Here is an 18,446-nt window from a genome sequence, read left to right as displayed (position 1 = left end):
AGCAATAGTCATCTGCTAGATGTGCTTGTTATTCTGTAAATGGAGCGCGTACTATTTAAATTAACACTTTTCTTTAATTCCACTTCACAGATGTTCTCTCTCCTTTAAAAACCCCAAAGCAAACAGCATTTGTGTGCCTTTTTGGCAACACAGGCAGGGGTGCCCTAGGACATGCCAGCCCAGGCTGTGTGGCAGCGGTACAAACCTGCTCAAAAATGCCGCACTGGAGCCTGAGGATGTTGGAGGCGGCTCCTGCACGGGTTTGATGCTGGTGCTTGGAAGTGCGGCCAGGGCTCGTTCAGCAGGCAAACCTGCCTTCTTCCAGCCAGGGCACGAGAAGAAAGTGGCTGGCCTCCTACTCACCAGCAGCCTTTGGATCAGGCATTCAGCATCTTTGTGTTTGCCACTTGCTCTGTTGTTGTAACTTATTTAAGAGTCTACAGAGATTTTCCTGTCTGGCGGGACCGAACTGTGCATGCCCCTTCGCGGAGCTCAGCTTTCTACCTCTTCCTAAAGCAATAATTCCCACCCTTCTTTTCCTTCCGCTTGTTTCTTTTCTCCCCCACTTCTTTCTTTAAGCGAAGTTGTGCTGCTGGCTGCTTTTCCACCTTTTCATGCCACCTTAGCATCAGTTGCTCCGCAGCCCCGCTGCTCCTTTGCTGCCTGGCCTCCGCGTTGGCTTGATTTCCATACGCATCCCAGTCTGCCTCCTTGTTTAAGCACTGATGTGAGGGTTTGTGGTGGCAAATGCTCGCCAGACACCACCAGCATCGCAGCAACCAGGGCTGGGGACTCAGTGCTGCCCTGCTCAAAAATTAAAAAGTAAAATAAAATTCATCTACCCAAGGAAGAGTCTCCGTTTGCCCTGGAATGAGCGGTGGCCTTGCCTACTCTCTGCTTCCCAACGCTCCCACTGCATTATCTCAGTATTTCAAGAACAAAGAGGTGCTTTTAGCGCTGAATGGCTTTTTGTGGGGCGTTGCGGCTGGGGGCGCCTCTGCGGAGGGTTTGCTTGTCACTCGTGCAGAGCTCGCGTGTTATTTGGATTATCTTATGGCCCTTGCAATGACTTGGAAAATCAATTTCACTTCCAAGGCAAACAAAGTTCTCTGACACGACCTGAGATGCTCACACATGGCATTTTGGTCTGGTCTTGGGCTGTTAATGTTGCCTCAGAGCTGATGCTTGTTTCCTATGGGAAAACAAACTTCTCACAGCCCCAAACAAAATGTTTCCACTCCTGGCCTTGTTTAGAAATGGGAGTAAATTGCTGGGAATGCGGGAAACTTTGGCATTGCTTGTTGTTAGTAAGTAACAGCTCTGGCTCTCTTCCTTGCAAGAAGGAAGGTTTAAATAGCACTAATTGGTGCTACTTGGGCTGCACAGAGCGGTTTGGACTCACTGTTGGCTTTGTGAGCATCCCCTGGGCTCTGTGGGGAGGAAACACCCCTGTCCCCAACCTCAGCCTCGCTTTTGGGGTGACAGGAAGGGAAAGAGCGTCTTTTACACTCTTCCTCCTGCAAACACCATCTTGGGGCTTAGAGGGCTTTGGCAGCCTTGCTCTAGTGCAGCGCGTCCATCCTCCCCCCATGTTCATACAAATACACCGGCCTGTGCTTATTCAACAAGGGAATTTTTTCCTTCGCTGTGGGGAATAGAAGGAAAAAAAAAAAAAAGAGGGCAAATTTTTTCACTGGGAACAAATCTCATTTTCGAGAGTCCTGACAAAATGAGCCATAAAATTACAATATTTCGAAGTGCTTCGTAATTCTAGTGTGGACGGCTCTTCATCATGGAATCTGAAAGCTCAGAAAATATAAAACTCATTAGATTAAAATAAACCACCTACTGCGCGGAAGAAAAGCTTATTTATCAATATCAATTTACTTCTGATTACTCTGTTCTGCAATTTGTTATTTTTAGGAATTATGATTTGTGTATGGCTCATGCCAATGTGTGTGGGGAGGGAAAAAAAATAGCTTTTACTTTTTTCTTTTGAATTCTACTTATTATTGCCTCTTGGCCAGGTCTTTATAATGAGAAGGAAAGGTGAATTTCTGGTGGTGCTTCCATTTGAGGAGCAAAGAGATGGAGAAAGGCGCTGTGTGCTGGCACAATGGGTTGGTGCCAAGCAACAGGCTTTGCTGGAGAGGTTGGTGGGGGTGGTTTCTCCAAGGCGTGTTTCACAGTATCACAGTATGTTTGGGATTGCAAGGGACCTCAAAAGATCATCTAGTCCAATCCCCCTGCTGGAGCAGGAACATGCCCAGGTGAGGTCGCACAGGAACATGCCCAGGTGAGGTCGCACAGGAACATGTCCAGGTGGGTTGGAATGTCTGCAGAGAAGGAGACTCCACAACCTCCCTGGGCAGCCTGTTCAGTGCTCTGTCACCCTCACTGAGAAGAAGATTCTTCTCAAATTTAAGTGGAACCTCTTGTGTTCCAGCTTGATCCCATTACCCCTTGTCCTATCATTGTTTGCCACCGAGAAGAGCCTGGCTCCATCCTTGTGGCACTCACCTTTTACATACTTATAGACATTAATAAGGTCCCCCCTTAGTCTCCTCTTCTCCACACTAAAGAGCCCCAGCTCCCTCAGCCTTTCTTCATAAGGGAGATGCTCCACTCCCTTAATCATCTTTGTTGCCCTACGCTGGACCCTCTCCAGCAGTTCCCTGTCCTTCTGGAACTGAGGGGCCCAGAACTGGACACACTATTCCAGGTGTTGTTTGCTGGTGACACTTGAAGTGTCACCTGGCTGTGCCACCAAGGTGATGGAGGAGGCTGGGAGAGTTGGGGTGCTGTGCTGGGGGGTGGAGGGTCTTCCAGCAGCTGGATGGATGCCATGGTGGGATCATGGTAGCATCTTGGGGGCTTCCACTCTGCCCATAGAGGCGCAAACGCTGTGGGTGGGCAGTGCTGGCTGCCCAGTTTGGGGACATCGTTTGTGCCGCGTCACCAGAGCAGGGGCTTTTTGGGAAGGCGCTTCCAGTTTCCTTGCATGGAAGCCGTTGGGGAGATGGTCTGATTTACACTTTCATTTCTTCTTTATGCTCCTGGAACAGCACAGAGCAAACAGAGAGGCTGGCGCTATAAATTTGGAGGCGCAAGTGTTGCTGTGCCGGTTGGGGAGGAGAAGACTGGGTTGGAGGGAGAGGGGTAGGGTTTGGGGAGCGATTAAAGATGCGAGCGGCGGCTCAGACTCGAGACCGTCTCCGCCAGCACAGCACAGAACCGCCGTCCCTGCTCTGATGGAGGTAATTAAGTGTGTTCCGTGTGAGCAAGCTGTTCTCGGATGCAAGTGCCCCAACAGTGCATTTAAAAATAACCAATACAGGTGCACAGCCTGGAGGCTGATGCTTCAGCACCCCGAGAGCAACATGTGGCCTAGGCTTAGCAGGAACATCTCTGCTTCAGTGTTTCACGGAGGTGAGATGCTGGAAGGCTCGTAGAACCTTGTTGCCAACTTTGCTGGATTAGTGTGTGCCAAGGACCAGTGCGTGTGCTGCTGGGATCTCTGCCACATTTAGGGATGTGGGGATGATGTCAAAGCAGCAAGAAAGTCCCTTCCCAGGCTTGGAGAAGAAGGCATTTGGGGCAGGTGAGCTGGAAAACCTCTGCTTGACCCGAGCTGCTTCCTAAACTTTGAAGCCCCAGGCTTCTTTGCAGAGTGGTGTTTGAGTGGTGGAAGCTCCTCTGATTCTCATCCATCACCATTTAATGCGGTTCTGTCTGCTGCTCCCCAGGCCTTGGGGAGCGCTTGCCGGCGGACTGGGAATCTCTGCTTTAACATTACTGCTTTTGCAGCCAGGAGACAACAGTTAAGTTCCCAGAGATGACTTGCCCAGAGACATTATTATGCTGGAAACTGCACCGAGTGCTTCCTACAAAGAGCCTCTTTCAGGCAGAAGGTGCAATTTAATATGCTCTTAGTCACAATTTTTAAGTTCTCTCCAGAGATTTCTCAATCCCGTTCCTAAATTTGCAATATTCAAGTGAACCATCTCAGAGAACCAGTGAAGAGCTGCAATATTAATGAAGACAGACAAAATCAAAATGACATTTCAGGCAATTACTTACATAATGAAATGACTGACTTGGAATGTACAATATTTAGATTTATCATGACACTCGAAAGGGGATGCTGGCGACTGCCTTTCTGTCTACATCATGTAAATTGTTTTTTCCACTGCCCTGTTGCTTTTTAAACATGGTCTGTGAAGCTGGAAAATGACGTTTCCGCTCGCTTGGGCTGATAGCGGTGCTATTTTAGCAGGAAGTTAGCGTTTTCCTCGATGGCATTTGGCACAGCAAAGGCGGAGGAAGAGCTGGGGCTGGGCTGCCTCCCTCGTCTCCATCCCATCCTTTCTGGCAGCAGCACAATGTGCTTTGGCTCCGCATCCCAGGCTCGATGCTGTCGGGGGGACAGGGGGGCCAAAACAGCAACACTGTCTATGTCCAAGATTGCTTTCCTCCCCGAAACCTATCAAAAACAGGGGGAAATTGAGAAACGTGGAGTTTTGCTCTCTTAGAAGAGTCAATTCTGCTTTTTTTTTGGTCAAATCTGGAGTTTTAAAGGACCTGCTAGGATGCCTGGCTCCTGGGGGAGGGGTCAGTTTTGGTTAGAAACCAGGGTTTTGGATGCTCTACTGGCACGGAACACTCAGAAGTCAAACTTGTCAGGGCACGGAGCCTCAATCTTCTTCCTTGTCCATGTTTTCTGGGGAGACTGGCATGATACGCCTAAAAGTTAAGCAGCGCCGATCCCCAGCATCTTCTCAGGCTTGTGCTGCGCTTCCTAAAGCAGCACAAAAAAGACCACAGTGCCGTTGTTCTTGCCCAGGCACAGACCTTTTCCTCCTAGAGACTCTCTTCTGTCAAAGAAACCGAAGCAATTAGAATTTGGGACCCTTTCCACGGTGACAGAGTTGTTATGAACTGTCTTCTCTGACATATCCATCAGTACAAATAAAATACGTGTAGACATTGCTTTGAGGCTCCTGGGTGATCCAAAGCTCGCTGTGTATATGACAAGTAAAAAGTCCCTGCTTAGACTGGTAAGTGTAAGGTGTGATTTACCCCTCGGTTCAGCCCTCATGGCTCAGGTCGGTGCTTGGTCTCCAGTGGGAGCTGCTAATGCATTTACCTACGGGTTCACCTTGGTGTTCACTGCCCAAAGGGCTGGATGTCGTGTATGCTCTCTGCCTCTCGTGTCCCTGGCTCTGTCAATATGCTGAGCCGGTAGGAGAACGTTCCCCCAGCCCACACCTCTTGCAGCACCTGGTAGGAATACGGAGAGCTTTGGAAATGGCTCACCAGGATGTCCTGGCTGCTTCCAAGGGGGATCTTTGCCTCTGTGTGAGCTTGCCTGGTGGATTTCTTTGTGCCTATGTGCTGCATGTAACATATATGAGTTATACTTGCCTCCAGGGTGAAGTGTTTGCAATATCACGTGTATGAATTTCCTTGCAAAGCAGGACTTTGAGGTTTAGTGGGTTTGGAAGGAGCTTGGTATTTAATGGTCTGGAAACCGTGTGAGGATGAGGCTGTGCTGGGCAGCTGCCTGTTACTGTTTTATTCTGTTGTGAGGAGTCACGTGCTGTACCGAATGCGAATCTGGGGAAATTCGAGAGGCAGAGAGGGATGCAGGCACGTTTGCAAGCCTGTTGCTCCCAGTGCTCTCCCTGTGCCTGCTTTATAGCCCCCTGGCTGGCTGGAGGGGTGTGAAGGGCTCTGCTTTGTCCTCTGAAATCCTGGTGCCTCTTGAATGATTCTGGGTCAAGCTTCTCATGCAGCTCTGACAAAGTATCTTAAATGCTGGCGTTGATGTCTTGGTGCTACGTTGTTCTTGGTTGCCCTCAACATCCCGCTCAGTGCTTGAGCATCTCATCTCGGCTGGGGCTGCTGCTGCTGCTCTGGATCTGACTGCAGAGGTCACCAGGGCTCATCCCCTCACATGAGATGAGCAAATATGCTTTGGAAAGTGAAACTAAATGTATTGCCTGTGCCAGGTTAATCCTGGTTTCAATTTGCCGCTCACCAACGGCTGTCTGAGGCTGCGCAACGCAAGAATGTGGTGGTGGCACTCTTGGGTGAAATGCCACGTATAAAAGGCAAGTGTTAACAAAATGTTGATCTTCTGGGTGTCCTGCAACTGTGCCCACAGTGTTGGGGTACAAGGGTGCAAGCTCAGGTAGGGCTGCATCCCTGAGCCTGCTTTGTTTGGGGAGACAATGTCCATGAAGCGCTGGACTTAACGCTGCCTTTCTTCTTTGACAGGAACCATGAAGCATCACGCTGCTGCCAGCACCTTCCTGCTTCCCCTCTTGCTTCTGGAGCTGGTCTCTCCAGGTGAGTCACCTTGCTGTCTGCCCAGTGCCAGACTCTTCTCTCTCCCTTCCTTGGGTCTCATGTTTGTGAGGTACAAGGGTAATATTGGCAGTATTCAGGGTCTCTTGGTGAATATCTAAGGGCAGAGAATCATCGCTGTGGTGGTGGGGAGATGTGGCTGGTATGGGTAAGCAGACCCATCTCTATCACATGTTGTGCTCCCATGTGGCCACCTTTCTTGCAGGTAGTAAAAGGGCACACATGGCATCACCTGGCCTGTGTTGGGAGCGAGCGGGTGGGCCTGGTTGGAGGCGAGGAGGAGGAGGATGCAGTAGTAGATTCTCCTGGTGGTTCTCGGTGGGCAGACCTTGGCAACTGCCAGATGTGGGTCCACAAAGTCAAATCTGGTGGTGGAGCTGACGATGGATATGACGTTAGGTCATTTTATGCAAATAAAACCTTAAAGGAAACTAGAGGGAGCGGTTAAAGCACAGAGATGTAAACCAGAAGCTTGTTAGCTGTTCAACAGCCGAGTTATTACCAGCAGTGCTCTCCCTGTGCTTTCAGCAGCAAAATTATTACCTGAACTGTGCTTTAATATATGCAGTGTGGGAAATAACTCCTCCCTGAGCTGCTAAACCTCTTTGCTAATGGCAGCTGGAGGGCAGGGTGTGGGCAGGCAGCCCCCCATGGCCAGCTTTCCTCCCACCCGCAGCTCTGCCCAGCCAGCACGATGCTCGTGGGCTTCCCAGGGATGCGGGGGCCAGCCTGGCTGCTGGGTGGGGGCACGTTGGACAACAGCCTTCTGGTGTAGCAAATGTGCCCGTTGGGCCAGACTTTGGTATATCATAGGGTGCATAAGAACTGTGACCGTGCAGCAAAGCCCCATGAAAATTAGGATTGTTGCATGAATGGGCTAAAGCTCCCCCTGGGTGTTGGTGAGGGGGGAAGGAGGCCGGTGGGTGTGTGCTTGTGTGGAGCTTGCCGATTAAACCATAGTGAGCCTGTGTCCATTCAATAGCACTGTGCCCTTTGGAATAAAGGCTTTATTTCCCCCCACTCCCCACTAAAGCCTGGCGGTGGCTTGTCCAGATCGGCAGCCTGGCTGAGCAGCCGGTGGATGACGTTAGCGATGACTGATGAGCAGTCCATCTCTGGCTGGTGCTGTATGGGATCAGGTATAGCCTCGCTAGTTAGCTGCCTTGTGGCTCCTCTGGGCTGCAACCCAGCAAGTCCTTTGCCCCAGTCTGAGCCTCCTAAAGCTTTCTTCCTTGGAGGGATGGCTTGTCACATCCCAGCAGAGATGGGATGGTGGGTTTTCTGCTCCTTCATCTCTCCCGGCACCTTAGTCTTCTCCAGGCTGGGAGGGACTGGGGGATGCTAACTGGAACAGGTCTGTGATTACTGTCAGCAGTGTTCAAGGATGTGAATACTGACTCCGAGGAGCAAAGTAGCAGCAGGTTTTATAGGAATAACATGGAGCAGGCATGGAAGACACACAGGGAAGAAAACCTCCCAGTGCATCAAAACATTGATCGTGATCCCTTGGAGCCTGTTGGTAGCACATGAAGGAGGAAGAAAGAGCTACAAGGGATGGTTTTCTGCCTTGCACCTTGCTGGGGGGGGTCTGTGCAAGAGCTGTGCTGAGGGATACAGTGATGCTACATCCCAAGGTATGGCCAGGTGTGTGTGGCAGTGTGGCAGAAGGAAAATCCATCAGACGAAGCCACAGATGGGGTTAAGTGGGAAAGGAAAACTTGTGGACATCCTAGACTAGGCAGCAGGACTTACCTGCGGGAGGCTTGTGCTTTGCGGTCTAGCTGGGTCTAGAACATTGCTCTTTGTCCTGGGATTTGCAGCCCAAAGCGGAGTCCTGCATGCAGACCCTCCTTCAGCTTTCACAAACATGCAGGTGCCTCCTCCCTTTAACGCATGGATTCTGTGTGCTCACGGACTGGTGGCTCTGAATACCTCCCAGCAGCTGGATTTGGAAGATGCAACTTATTTTAGTACGCTTGTGATATTAAGAAATTTATTTTGAAATAGAGGGGTTTTTAGAAGTGAGTCTCTTCTGTGAAGGGCTGCTTGGTGTATTTTAGCTTCATTTCCCCCTTCAAAACCTGCTGACCCCCACGCAGCAGCCAGGTATGACTGTGCTTTGAAGCCTCCGGAGATGCCATTATCTCTAAATAACCTGTTTTGTCAGGGTTCTTCTCATTTTCTTTCCAGGTCCTTAACTCCAAAGGCTGAGATTTGAATGTGCATTTGCCAGAGCGCTGCCTCCAGTGCTCGCCCGCTTCTCGAGGTGTTTAATAAACCCAGTGCCTTGGAAAGAAGGCAGTGCTGAAAATCCTTGTCTTGTTATGGAGGGAGCCCCAGAGGAGCCCAGGCTACTCCCCCATCCCATCCCCTCCTCGAGTGGGTTTCTCATGGGTGCTGAGCAGACTTGTGCATGAGCACAGCTGGGAACTGTGCCCCACAGGTTTCAGGGACATCTCCCACCGTTGGGAGCTTGGGCAGGTGACGAGGATGCTGAGATGTAATCTGAAGGTGGTGGCAAAGTACAGGCATGCTTAGGAGGGAAACCTGGACACCCCGTCTCATCCGGGGTTTGCTGTCCCTTTGCCCGAAGCAATGTCTTTGCTATCGCAGCAGGGGTGGGGTACCGCTGGAGACAACGCTGTGTTGGAAGGAGCCTGGCTGGACCTGCATTGCCATGGGGGCTGGTGGGTTGCAAGAGGGTGTTGTGCTCGTGCTTTGCTGTCAGATTTTCCCTGCGCCACCCTGGGTTTTGGCTTGGCCGGCACCAAAGGCAGTGATGAGGAGTCACAGCGCGGAAGTGCTGCCCCATGGCTGTCAGCACATGTCCTTGCCAGGGGACCCCAGGCCTCCCTGCTCCCCTCCTAGGACTGCCCACCAACAGCTGTGAACTGGCCAGACCAGTTCAAACCCCTGCTTACCCCTCTTCTTGATGCCTGGCAGCTGAACTATGTTTTCTGAAGCCTGCTGGCGGCGTATTGAGGAAAACCCATCCCTCGGACGCAGCCTGGTCAACACCAGACCTCCTCAGGAAATCACTGTTTCTCTCCTGCCACCTCTTTTCCTGCATCCCTCGAATGCTGAATCTTTCCTGGTTGACTTTTTCGTGGGTTCAGGCTGCGGCTGTTGTTGTTCTACATGCTTTGTATTCTGTCACCTACCGAGGCTGTGGTCTGGGGACAGGCTTGCGAGCTTCCCGCTCCGCAAAAAGAGACGTGAGGCTGGTTATTAAAGGTGAAAGGAGGTAATTAGAGGGAAAGGCAATTGGGTGATGGGAGAAGGGAGACACATGGGGTTTTGCTGGGCTGGCTGACAAGGTGAAAGGCTCTCAACCGTGGGAACAGAGTGGAGGTATTAATCATGCACTAAAACAATAATTGATGTTCCTGGTCCCTGTTGGCTTCCCCCTTCCCCTCTGCCTGGCCAAAGAAAATACTAAAAAAACATAAAGGTCATCAGGGGGAAGTGGTTTCCTGATCAGTTTCTACGGGGGCTGCGTGGTGCTTTCTGTTAACCCTTATTTCGGGCGTACGTCTCTCCATCACCATGCCAGACAGCACGTGTGCATCTTTCCGTGCTCTGAGCTGCGCTGGCCCTCGTGTGACATGCCGGGGACGTGACACCTTGCTTTTGTCCTCTTCCCAGGTTGGGGCAATCGGCTGCCGTACTTCATCAACTACTTCTTTGACACCTACCTGCTGATCAACGAGGACACTCCTGTGGGTAAGTGGGGCGTTGCCGTGGGCAGGGGCTCCGCTGCTGCTGACCCCCGATAGAAAAGGATTAAAGAAATGCTTTTGGTTTTGATTGGCAGTTGTAGTTTATTTTTCTTTCTTTATTTAGCTGGGGATCGGTTTTTAGTAAATGCAGAAATCGACCCGGTCATTCTCGGCCTCTTTCCAGGCTCTCAGTCCATTAAACTTGTGCTCTTCAATCAGGGATCGTGACTGGCTTCTAATGCGTCAGGAATCGATCGGGAGCGCAGGGTGGCTGGGATGGAGGCTACCGAGGCCCCTTCTCTCATCTGCTGCTGCCTCCAACCACGCAGCCCCAGCAGCACCCTCCTTCAAAAAGGGTTCTCACTGCACCTAAGTCATCACCAGAGCTGTCGAGGGCTGGAGGACTCTGCAGATCTCCTCTACTGGGGTTTCGACCGGGGTTCTCCTTGGGAGTCCCCTCGGTTGCGTCTTTTGCAGCCCATGGTGTCGTGGTTGTCGGGTCTGGGGTGGTGCCTGAGCAAGGAGGCAGGACCTGGAGCCTTGGAGGGTTTTGCACAGGTGGTGTGGAAACTTCTGGGTGGTTGCTGAGGTCTGTGCAAAGATGGATCCTCAGGAGAAGGCTTGTTGGAGCCTTTGCAGCCAGCCTGGGGAGTCTTGTCTTGTGGTGATGCTCAGACTGATTTACAATGGAAAATAATGCTGAAAACTGCTGCTCAGGTGCCTTTATTCACAGCCCTGCAGAAGACGAACTGCAAATGGTGTAAGGAAAGAAAAGATCTGACTTGGTTGTAACTCGTTTCTAATTCTTTTTCCCCTGGTGACTTGTACCCGTGTCATTTTCCATTGTGTTCTTCAGTGAGCCCATCCCTTACAGATCATGTCACGCTTTGCTGTCTGTGTGCTCCGTACCCCTCGATTGCCTGTGTCCCTGCAAACACATAGTGCTGCATGTGTCCCAGGGCCAGAAGCAGCCGTGCAAGGGCAGGAGCAAGAGCTGGTTGGGAGCAGCTTAATGAAATGCTTCCTCACCGGGCATGTGGTTCTCAAAGTACTTGAGCTCGAAATACCTTGTGGGAATTGAACTGAACTTCTATTTTGGGAGAAAATGGGGGAAAATTTCTGACAGTCTGCTTTTCAGTGAGATATTGTGCAAGTAAAATTGTTCTTGGAATTACTTTGGGGGTTGAATTTGGGGTTTTTTTAAGTTTGTATTACACTGTTCAGAAATGAAATTCACTCTTAAGAATATTGGCACCTTGGGATTTTGTTTCCAGATGTACCAGAGGGAAATGTCAGCCTTGAAAGCACTGCCAAACAGCGTTTCTGTGTTTTCTGCTGTTGGTAGATGTTTTCTGAGTTAGGTTTATTAAGTGGGAAAAAAAGGCATTATCTAGAAACACCTTTCTTATATCCTGATTGGAGTGTGAGTAGCAGAACTGTATGTGATGCCGGGGCTCCTGGTTTGAGGTCTCTGAGAAGCGCCCATCACCGTGGCGTTGAGCCTCCTCCCCTCCCTGCAGCATCACCTGCTGTGATCCAGCCCCGCTCACTGCCTGCCTGCCATGCCGAAAGGAATCTTCAGCAACAATTAAGAGATCATTCCCCCTCTAATCACTTACAAGAGTAAATTAGTCTTGTCAGGAGCTATTAAGACAGAGAGCTTGGAATTCATTAGCCGAGATTGGGCCGAGGGAGCTGCTGGCGCCGCCGCCGGTCCAGGCTGATTAAATTCTCCCCAAACATCATCAATGCCCATCTGTTTCATTTAGGTCCGAGGAGAGCAATTTTCAGGTGGACTGACCCTCTAGTCAGTTATTTCACCCAGAAGTAATGGGAACACGTGCCCACACACGGAGGGAATCGAAGACGTGAGCTTGAGGAAGGTGAACGCGACTGGGGGGCTGGAGAAGAAGTTGCTGGAGAGGGGGAGATGCTTGGAGAGGAGGAGGGATAATGGCCGTTCATGCCATGGGGACACGGGTGAGATGGGACACTGGGAGTGCCTATATCGGCTGCCAGTAACCAGATCACTATGTGTTCTACTCCAAAAGCAGGAGCACTCGCTGGTTAACAGCCCTTAGAAGAGTTTGCGGGAGAGGGACCGTCTGTCTTTATTGCACTGCTCGCTGCCTTAAGCAAAATAATTCCAAGGGCCATTTCAGTTAATCCCAAACCTTTCAGAGGGTAATGGAGAGCAGTGCGGATATTGATGCCGGGTGGGTTGCTGGAGGTCTCCGGCAAGGTGTGCTGCTCACCAGTGTGCCAGGGAGGTGGCACTGCTGCAGGTGGGGTTACCCGCAGCCTGGGGTTTATCGGGAGGTGGATAGTGCCCCACATTTCTCTTGGTTGAGGTCCCTGCTATTGCACAAGGAACACCTTAGCATAATGTGATGACTGGAGTCTAATTGCCCAGCAAATGGATTTGCTTTATGCAGGATAGGAATGGGAAAATGAAGATGATCCATCATGTTGAGTCTATAACTAGCCTTATAACCACCTAGCCTGGATTCACTGAGTTTCTCTGAAAGCTTTCATGCCTCAGCGCCTAGCAAAACGCATGACAAAAGACACCATTCAGACAAGTGCAATTCTGCTTCCCCTTCATTCTAGAGATAACGTTGTAGCATCACTGGAATAGTGCTGTCTTTTAAAAAAGAGTGGGAAATGCTTTAATTGTTGCGTCTGAGCTGATACCATGCACTTGGCTTTGCTTTCGGGCCATGGTTGCCTGGGGGTGCTGGGGACGTGTCCCTCCTGCCCACCAGAGCTTGGTCTTGCATGCCCTGCTCAAAACTAGGAGACGTGACTAAATTTGGAGGACTGACTTCTTCTGCGAAGCCTGCTGATGTTAAGTGGTGCATGGCAGAGGGGAAACTTGCCAGGATTTAGCTGCAAGGCTGGAGCGCCCGCTGGGCAATGCGAGCATGAGTAGATGCTGGTGGAGCTGGGGAAGGTGGCAGGTGAGGAGGCTGGTCTCCCCTGGGGCTCCTGCCAAGGCTGCCTGCTATTTCATTCCCTGAGTTATTGCCGCTCAGGAGAGCGTGCAGCTGGGGCTCTTGGTTCTCTGTCCACCAGCTCACTGGGATGCTTCCCCGTGAGCATCACCGGGATGCCTCCAGGAGCTGGTGCTCAGTCCCAGGTCCCCCAGAGTTGGCTGCCTCAGCATCTCCTCCCACTTCTTAGCCTGTGACAGCATGGGGCCAAGGAGAACCTCTAGTTCAGCAAGTCTGAGGAGTGACAGCCCGAGCGGCGCTGGCTCAGCACTTGGAGCCTGGCTGGCTGCCGGGTGTTTGGGCAGAGGTCTTGCGTGCTCCCTGACTCAGCAGCTTGTGCCACTGCGGTGGGGAGGGGCTGGTGGCGGGGGGATGCTGAGCGTGGCATCTGCAGGGAGGGACATCACAGAAGGCAGGTGCGGGCTGAAAGCGCAAGAGCATGTGTGCAGGGCACGGGGCTGTGCCGTGTGCTCGGTGCTCCCGTGTTCCCTCCCTTCAGCCGCACACCTCCCCCAGGAGGCACGGGCTGTGCGCTCCATCCCCTGGGTTTGCCATGCTCAGAATGCAAGACGGATGATTGATGGGGAATGTTACGTGCTTCTGGCCCCCCTTTTGCTATGTGCGACTTTTGCTGAGCTGGTAAGCGCACCGTAAATAGCTTGTGCTTTGGGAACAGGGTGGGTATGCCTTTGCCAGCTTACGAAACAACCCTGCTCGTTTGGGGACTTGCAGATAGTGACTTCCAAATGCTGTTGCAGGAATTTCAGTTTGATACAGTAGAAGAGACGGTGATTGCTGGAGACACCCAGTCTCTTGGTGGTGTTGACCCAGACATGTATTCTACCAGGGAGAGTGCACGTGGAAGCAGCCCTTGGCACTTGGCTGTCTCTTGGCTGTGCCGTTGGATGTTTGAGGATCCTGTTCTGGTTCTTGGCGCTGAATAGGAGAACTTTGAGAAATTTCTGATGGTGTGGTTTGACTTTCTGCCGTGGGGAATTTGGACTGAGCTTTTCCAGGGCAAGCTGGAGCCCTTCCAGAGCAGCCCACATTGAGCAGGCCACCTCATCTGCTGGCAGGAGAAGGCATGAGGAACTGGAGATAGAAGCTGATTTTTCTGTTTCTGGGGAAACCCACACCCACTAAGGGACTCCAAAACATGAATTTTTCTCCACTAAGTTCTGAGACACAGAGCTGAGCCTTGCTCTTTGAGACCTTCACCAAAATGGGCCATAATGGACTTCTCCCACAGAGTTGGGGGCTCTGACTGTGCAGCCCAAGTTGCTACAGCCTGAGAGGGGCTGGGCATAGCGGGGCACTGCTGCACTGTAGGTGTATCTCGTTAGCTGGTGGTGATGAGGTTGATGTGTGTCACCTCTTGCTTTTCAGGGCTTTCTGGGATAGTTATTTCACAAGAGGACTGGAAGAGGAGCTTTGTATTTAGCAGGCAGTGGCAGGGTGCTGGCTGGCAACTCCGCGTGTGTATCTGAGGCATCGTGTCCCTCTGCTATCTGTGGATGTCTTGATTCTCCAACCTAGGCAAGTGCCAGGCCAGAGGGCTTTTCTTCCCCAGGCAGGGCAGGCTGCCATCCTCCCTCTACTGTCTCTGTAGTTTCCAAGGCAATCAGCTCTCCTGCCACAGCCTTTCACTGCAGCGCTCTGGTCCTGAGCAGCCAGATGCCTTGGCACCCGGGTAACGTCCTCGGGGATGCCTGGCTGACCAAGCTGCTGCTGAAGATACGGTTTATCTGAGTGTGATGGAGCCCGGGCTGGCTAGGCTAAACCCTGCCTGCTCCTTTGATCCTCCAGCTGACGGCATCTGTGGTGGCCGGATTTCTCCGTGATGGCACTTGCCTAATGCATCACTGGAAGAAGAAGGGGAAAAACGCTGGCTCTGCTCCCTTCATACTTCTGGACTGATTAAATTGTTTCAGAGCTGTCTGGGCCAGATATCTGTGTGTGAGGCTTGTGGGCCATCTGTTGGGGACAGCTTAGGACGGGGACTGTGGGAGTCTGAGCACAGGACCTTTTCTCTTCTGGCTTTCCTTCTCACTTGCAGGGGCACAGGGCTATGCTGGAGATGGGGGCTGCCCTGGCACAGCTGCTCTTGTGTCCCTCTTGCTCAACATCAAATAAAGAGAAAATTAATCTCTGTGCACCACAGGGCTGAAAGTCACAGTGGCAGGACCAGAAAGCATTGTGGACATCCTGTTAACGATTTGCTAATTGGGTACCTAGGAGGAGTGGCTCAGAAGACAACTTTAAAGCTTGGGGTTATCTCCTTGAAAGGAGCAAGGCAGCACAAGGCTTGGGAGCCCAAGCCAGGGCAAAAGTCTTAGTGAATGATACAAGGTAGGCTGGCTTGTGACAAAACGTGGCAAGCTGGAAGATGCTTGAGTGGGTGGAGAGCTTGGGAAAACCTGCTTGTTTGTAAGAAAGGTGTGTTAAAACAGCGGCTGTGCTCTCTGCATGCTGGTGCTCAGGGAAGTGCCTTCCTGTGACTGGGAATCCAGACTTCTCTGGGATTGTGGGGAAGGGCCTCTGTGCCCGGGTTTGGTCTGGCTGAAGGCAGCAGCTGCCTTTCCTTTAGGTGTGCTCCATCCAAGGTGGTTGTGCCATGGGTTAAGCCTCCAGCCCCGCGTTCCTGCCCTCCCCGCAGCCAGGGCTGGTAACACCTGCCAAGCTAGGGGGGAAACTCTCCCTGCATTTCTGTGTGTGTATGTTATTTTGCTGAAGCAGCTCCAAAGGAAAGCTAATAGCCTTTCAGGAAGGTGAGGAAGTGATGTGCAAGTGGGAGGAAGGTGGGAGCTCAACAGCAACAGGACCTTTCCCTGCTCCACTTACACCAATGCTATGTGCTTAGGGTGTAGCAAGCATCTATTCCTTCAAGGATTTTTTTTCTCTTCTGTAAAGCTGGTTTTCAGTTAGACCGCCATTTAGGCATAGCTGGTGGCAAGAGCTGCAAGATCAGGCGGACATATAAGTTGTAGGAGTCAAGATGGTGCAGGACCAGATTGTTACTACGCCATGGTGTTGCCTTGGATCAGCTCCAGCTGATGGGGAAGCTGTGCTACTGTATGCAAATAACTCTCAGTGGGAAGGGTGAATGTATAGCAAAACAAATGGGCCAGTGCAAGTTGGTCTCTGGCTGGTTACAGACTTTGGGGACCACACAGCAAGTGTCCTACTCTGTTACCATTGATGTGGGGACAAGGGTTTCATTATGGTAAAAATGTGGTAACATGTTTTGGGTTTTTTTGGTTGGTTATCTGGGAGGCAGAAGGTGAATTGGCAAACACAGGTAAACCCTAAGGTTTGCGTGTTCTTAGCCACAGACCATAGGGATGGACATCAGCAGGGGTTAAACCTGCGCTGGGGTCCAGCCTGGGATGTTTCCCACAGCTGGTACTGCCCTGAGCTGGTCCCGCTGAGGTTGTGTGTCCCGTTCAGGAAAAGATGAGAGGTGAACAACTCCTCTTCCAATATGAGTTTGGTAGAGCCTGGGAAAACATTGCTTTTTCAGCTTTTAAAGCCATCCTCTCAACTGGACTGAATTTGGTGCCACCAGCAAAAAGGCTGCGCGTCCCTGGCGGGCGCATGCGAAGCCCACCTGGTTTAAATGGCCTGTGCTCTCAGCAGCTTTGCGCTTTGGGGCCGGTGTTGAGGCAGATGCGTGCGGCCTGTTTGGGGTACAAAGGCAGGAATCCGCGTGCCCCTTTGGGCTGATGCTACATGCACATGTACGTGTCCATCGGCCCAGCGCGGTGCGGGCGTGTGTGCAGCTGGTAGAACTGATTTAGCCCTTTACAAAGGATAATGCCAGAGGAATATGCTCGTTTCTGACTGTGAGAGAGGTTGAGAGATTTTTGAATAAGAAACCTGCTTCACTCTGGGCGTTGGGTGTGAATATTCTCCTTTAGAAAGGGAGGCCATAGGAACATCACCTTCATCTTCAGTATCAGTTGAAAGCAGTATTATCCTCTGAAGGCTATTTACTGCTTAAAATTGAATTTGCAGGCTTCTTGAGTGTTCTGTAAAGGACCAGCCTTGTTGGTCTGAGTGTGGTAACGACACTAATGAACAACAATATTTGAGGAATGTATTTAAGAGGATGGTTTCAACTCTTGTAGCACAAGCTCTTCTTCTGTCATTTGTCATTAGAAGGCCCATTGATAAAGTTACTTGTTGAGCTATACAAAGTGCAGCATCATTAACGGAAGCTTAAGGCTAGAAAATTAGTTATTCCCAACATCAGGAAACTTAAGGAAAAAAGCTCCCAACCCCCACCAACTCTTAACCCTGTGTCATTAAATTAATCACTTCATCAGTCACTTAAATTTTCCTATCTGCTTTGCTGATAGGCAATAACATTAATGCTTATGTTTAAGAAGGGAAAGAGAAGCAGGAGGAAGAAAGTATATTTGCAATATGGATTAATTAACATGTCAGGTAACCTTGCTTTTGGTAACTGCCTTATCAAACCATTTGAAGGTCTGATCTCGGCACCATTCATGTTGAGCATGTGAGCCCTTTCACTGGGGCTGAGCCCTTTCACTGGAGAAATGGAGAAAGATATGTTTGTGGTAATGAGCTCTGGGGTGATTTTGATGTCTGAGATGATTTAGTAGCATTAATTCTCTGTATAGTGCTCTCTGTAGGAGCTTCATTTATGGTCTGGCTTCTTGCCTGGTTCCTTGATACTTGGAGTAGCCAGGCTTGGATGGCTGTGGTGTCCCAGCTTGGTTAAACTGGGCTTTTTTTCCTGGTGGTTGGAGACATTAACATTGGTGACAGACCTGATACAGAACAGGAATGACAAAGTGAGTCAAGCTTAGTAAAGCAAAAAACACAGGGCAGGGGGAAAAGCATATATGCATGTATATATTCAGATTAGGAGGCTATATATATATATCATTGTGGAGATATTAGTATTCTAAGGGAATGTATTACGGGCCAAGGGTATTTCCCTGTATTGTAAGGAAATACTTGCATATGCATACGCTCATAATTCTTATTTTTGATAGGGAAGGTGAGCTGTGTTTTTGCTTTGAGTCTATCAATGGGACCCCTTAGGAAAAAATACTATGGTTGCAAAGAGTGATACTTGATATATTTGGGTGATATGAGCTTAAAAAGGAAGTGTAGGGGGGGAATAGATTGCCTTCCCCAACACTTGGGCAAAGTTGGTGCCACGCGGGAGGGGAGAGAAGGAGCATTGCACACTGTGCTCCCACACCTTGGGGTGCTTTGTTTTGGGAGCTGCATCAAGTCAAGGGTGCTGGGAATAGATGGTTTTGAGATGGGCTGGTGACCAGCTGCAGTTTGGAGTTGATCAAAAACACATCCCAATGACTCTCTTTACACAGTT

At 50.7% G+C, this 18,446-nt stretch overlaps 1 protein-coding gene across 1 annotated transcript in view; it reads left to right on the top strand.

Annotated features, from left to right (window-relative positions):
* Window positions 1-6,284: 6,284 nt before the first annotated feature.
* The window catches only part of CDH23 (cadherin related 23), a gene marked incomplete at its 5' end in the record, with an annotated part of 191,770 nt that continues 179,608 nt past the window's right edge, over window positions 6,285-18,446 (top strand). Inside the window, 2 exons of the mRNA XM_082054336.1 lie at window positions 6,285-6,351; window positions 10,015-10,092. Coding sequence (XP_081910462.1) covers window positions 6,285-6,351; window positions 10,015-10,092 — 145 coding nt within the window. The remainder of the gene's footprint in view (window positions 6,352-10,014; window positions 10,093-18,446) is intronic.

Source organism: Streptopelia decaocto (assembly GCF_964273445.1).
Source record: "Streptopelia decaocto genome assembly, chromosome: 5".
Taxonomy (NCBI): domain Eukaryota; kingdom Metazoa; phylum Chordata; class Aves; order Columbiformes; family Columbidae; genus Streptopelia; species Streptopelia decaocto.
The sequence above is the reverse complement of the archived record's forward strand: the minus strand, read 5'-3'. Positions and strand labels throughout refer to the sequence as shown.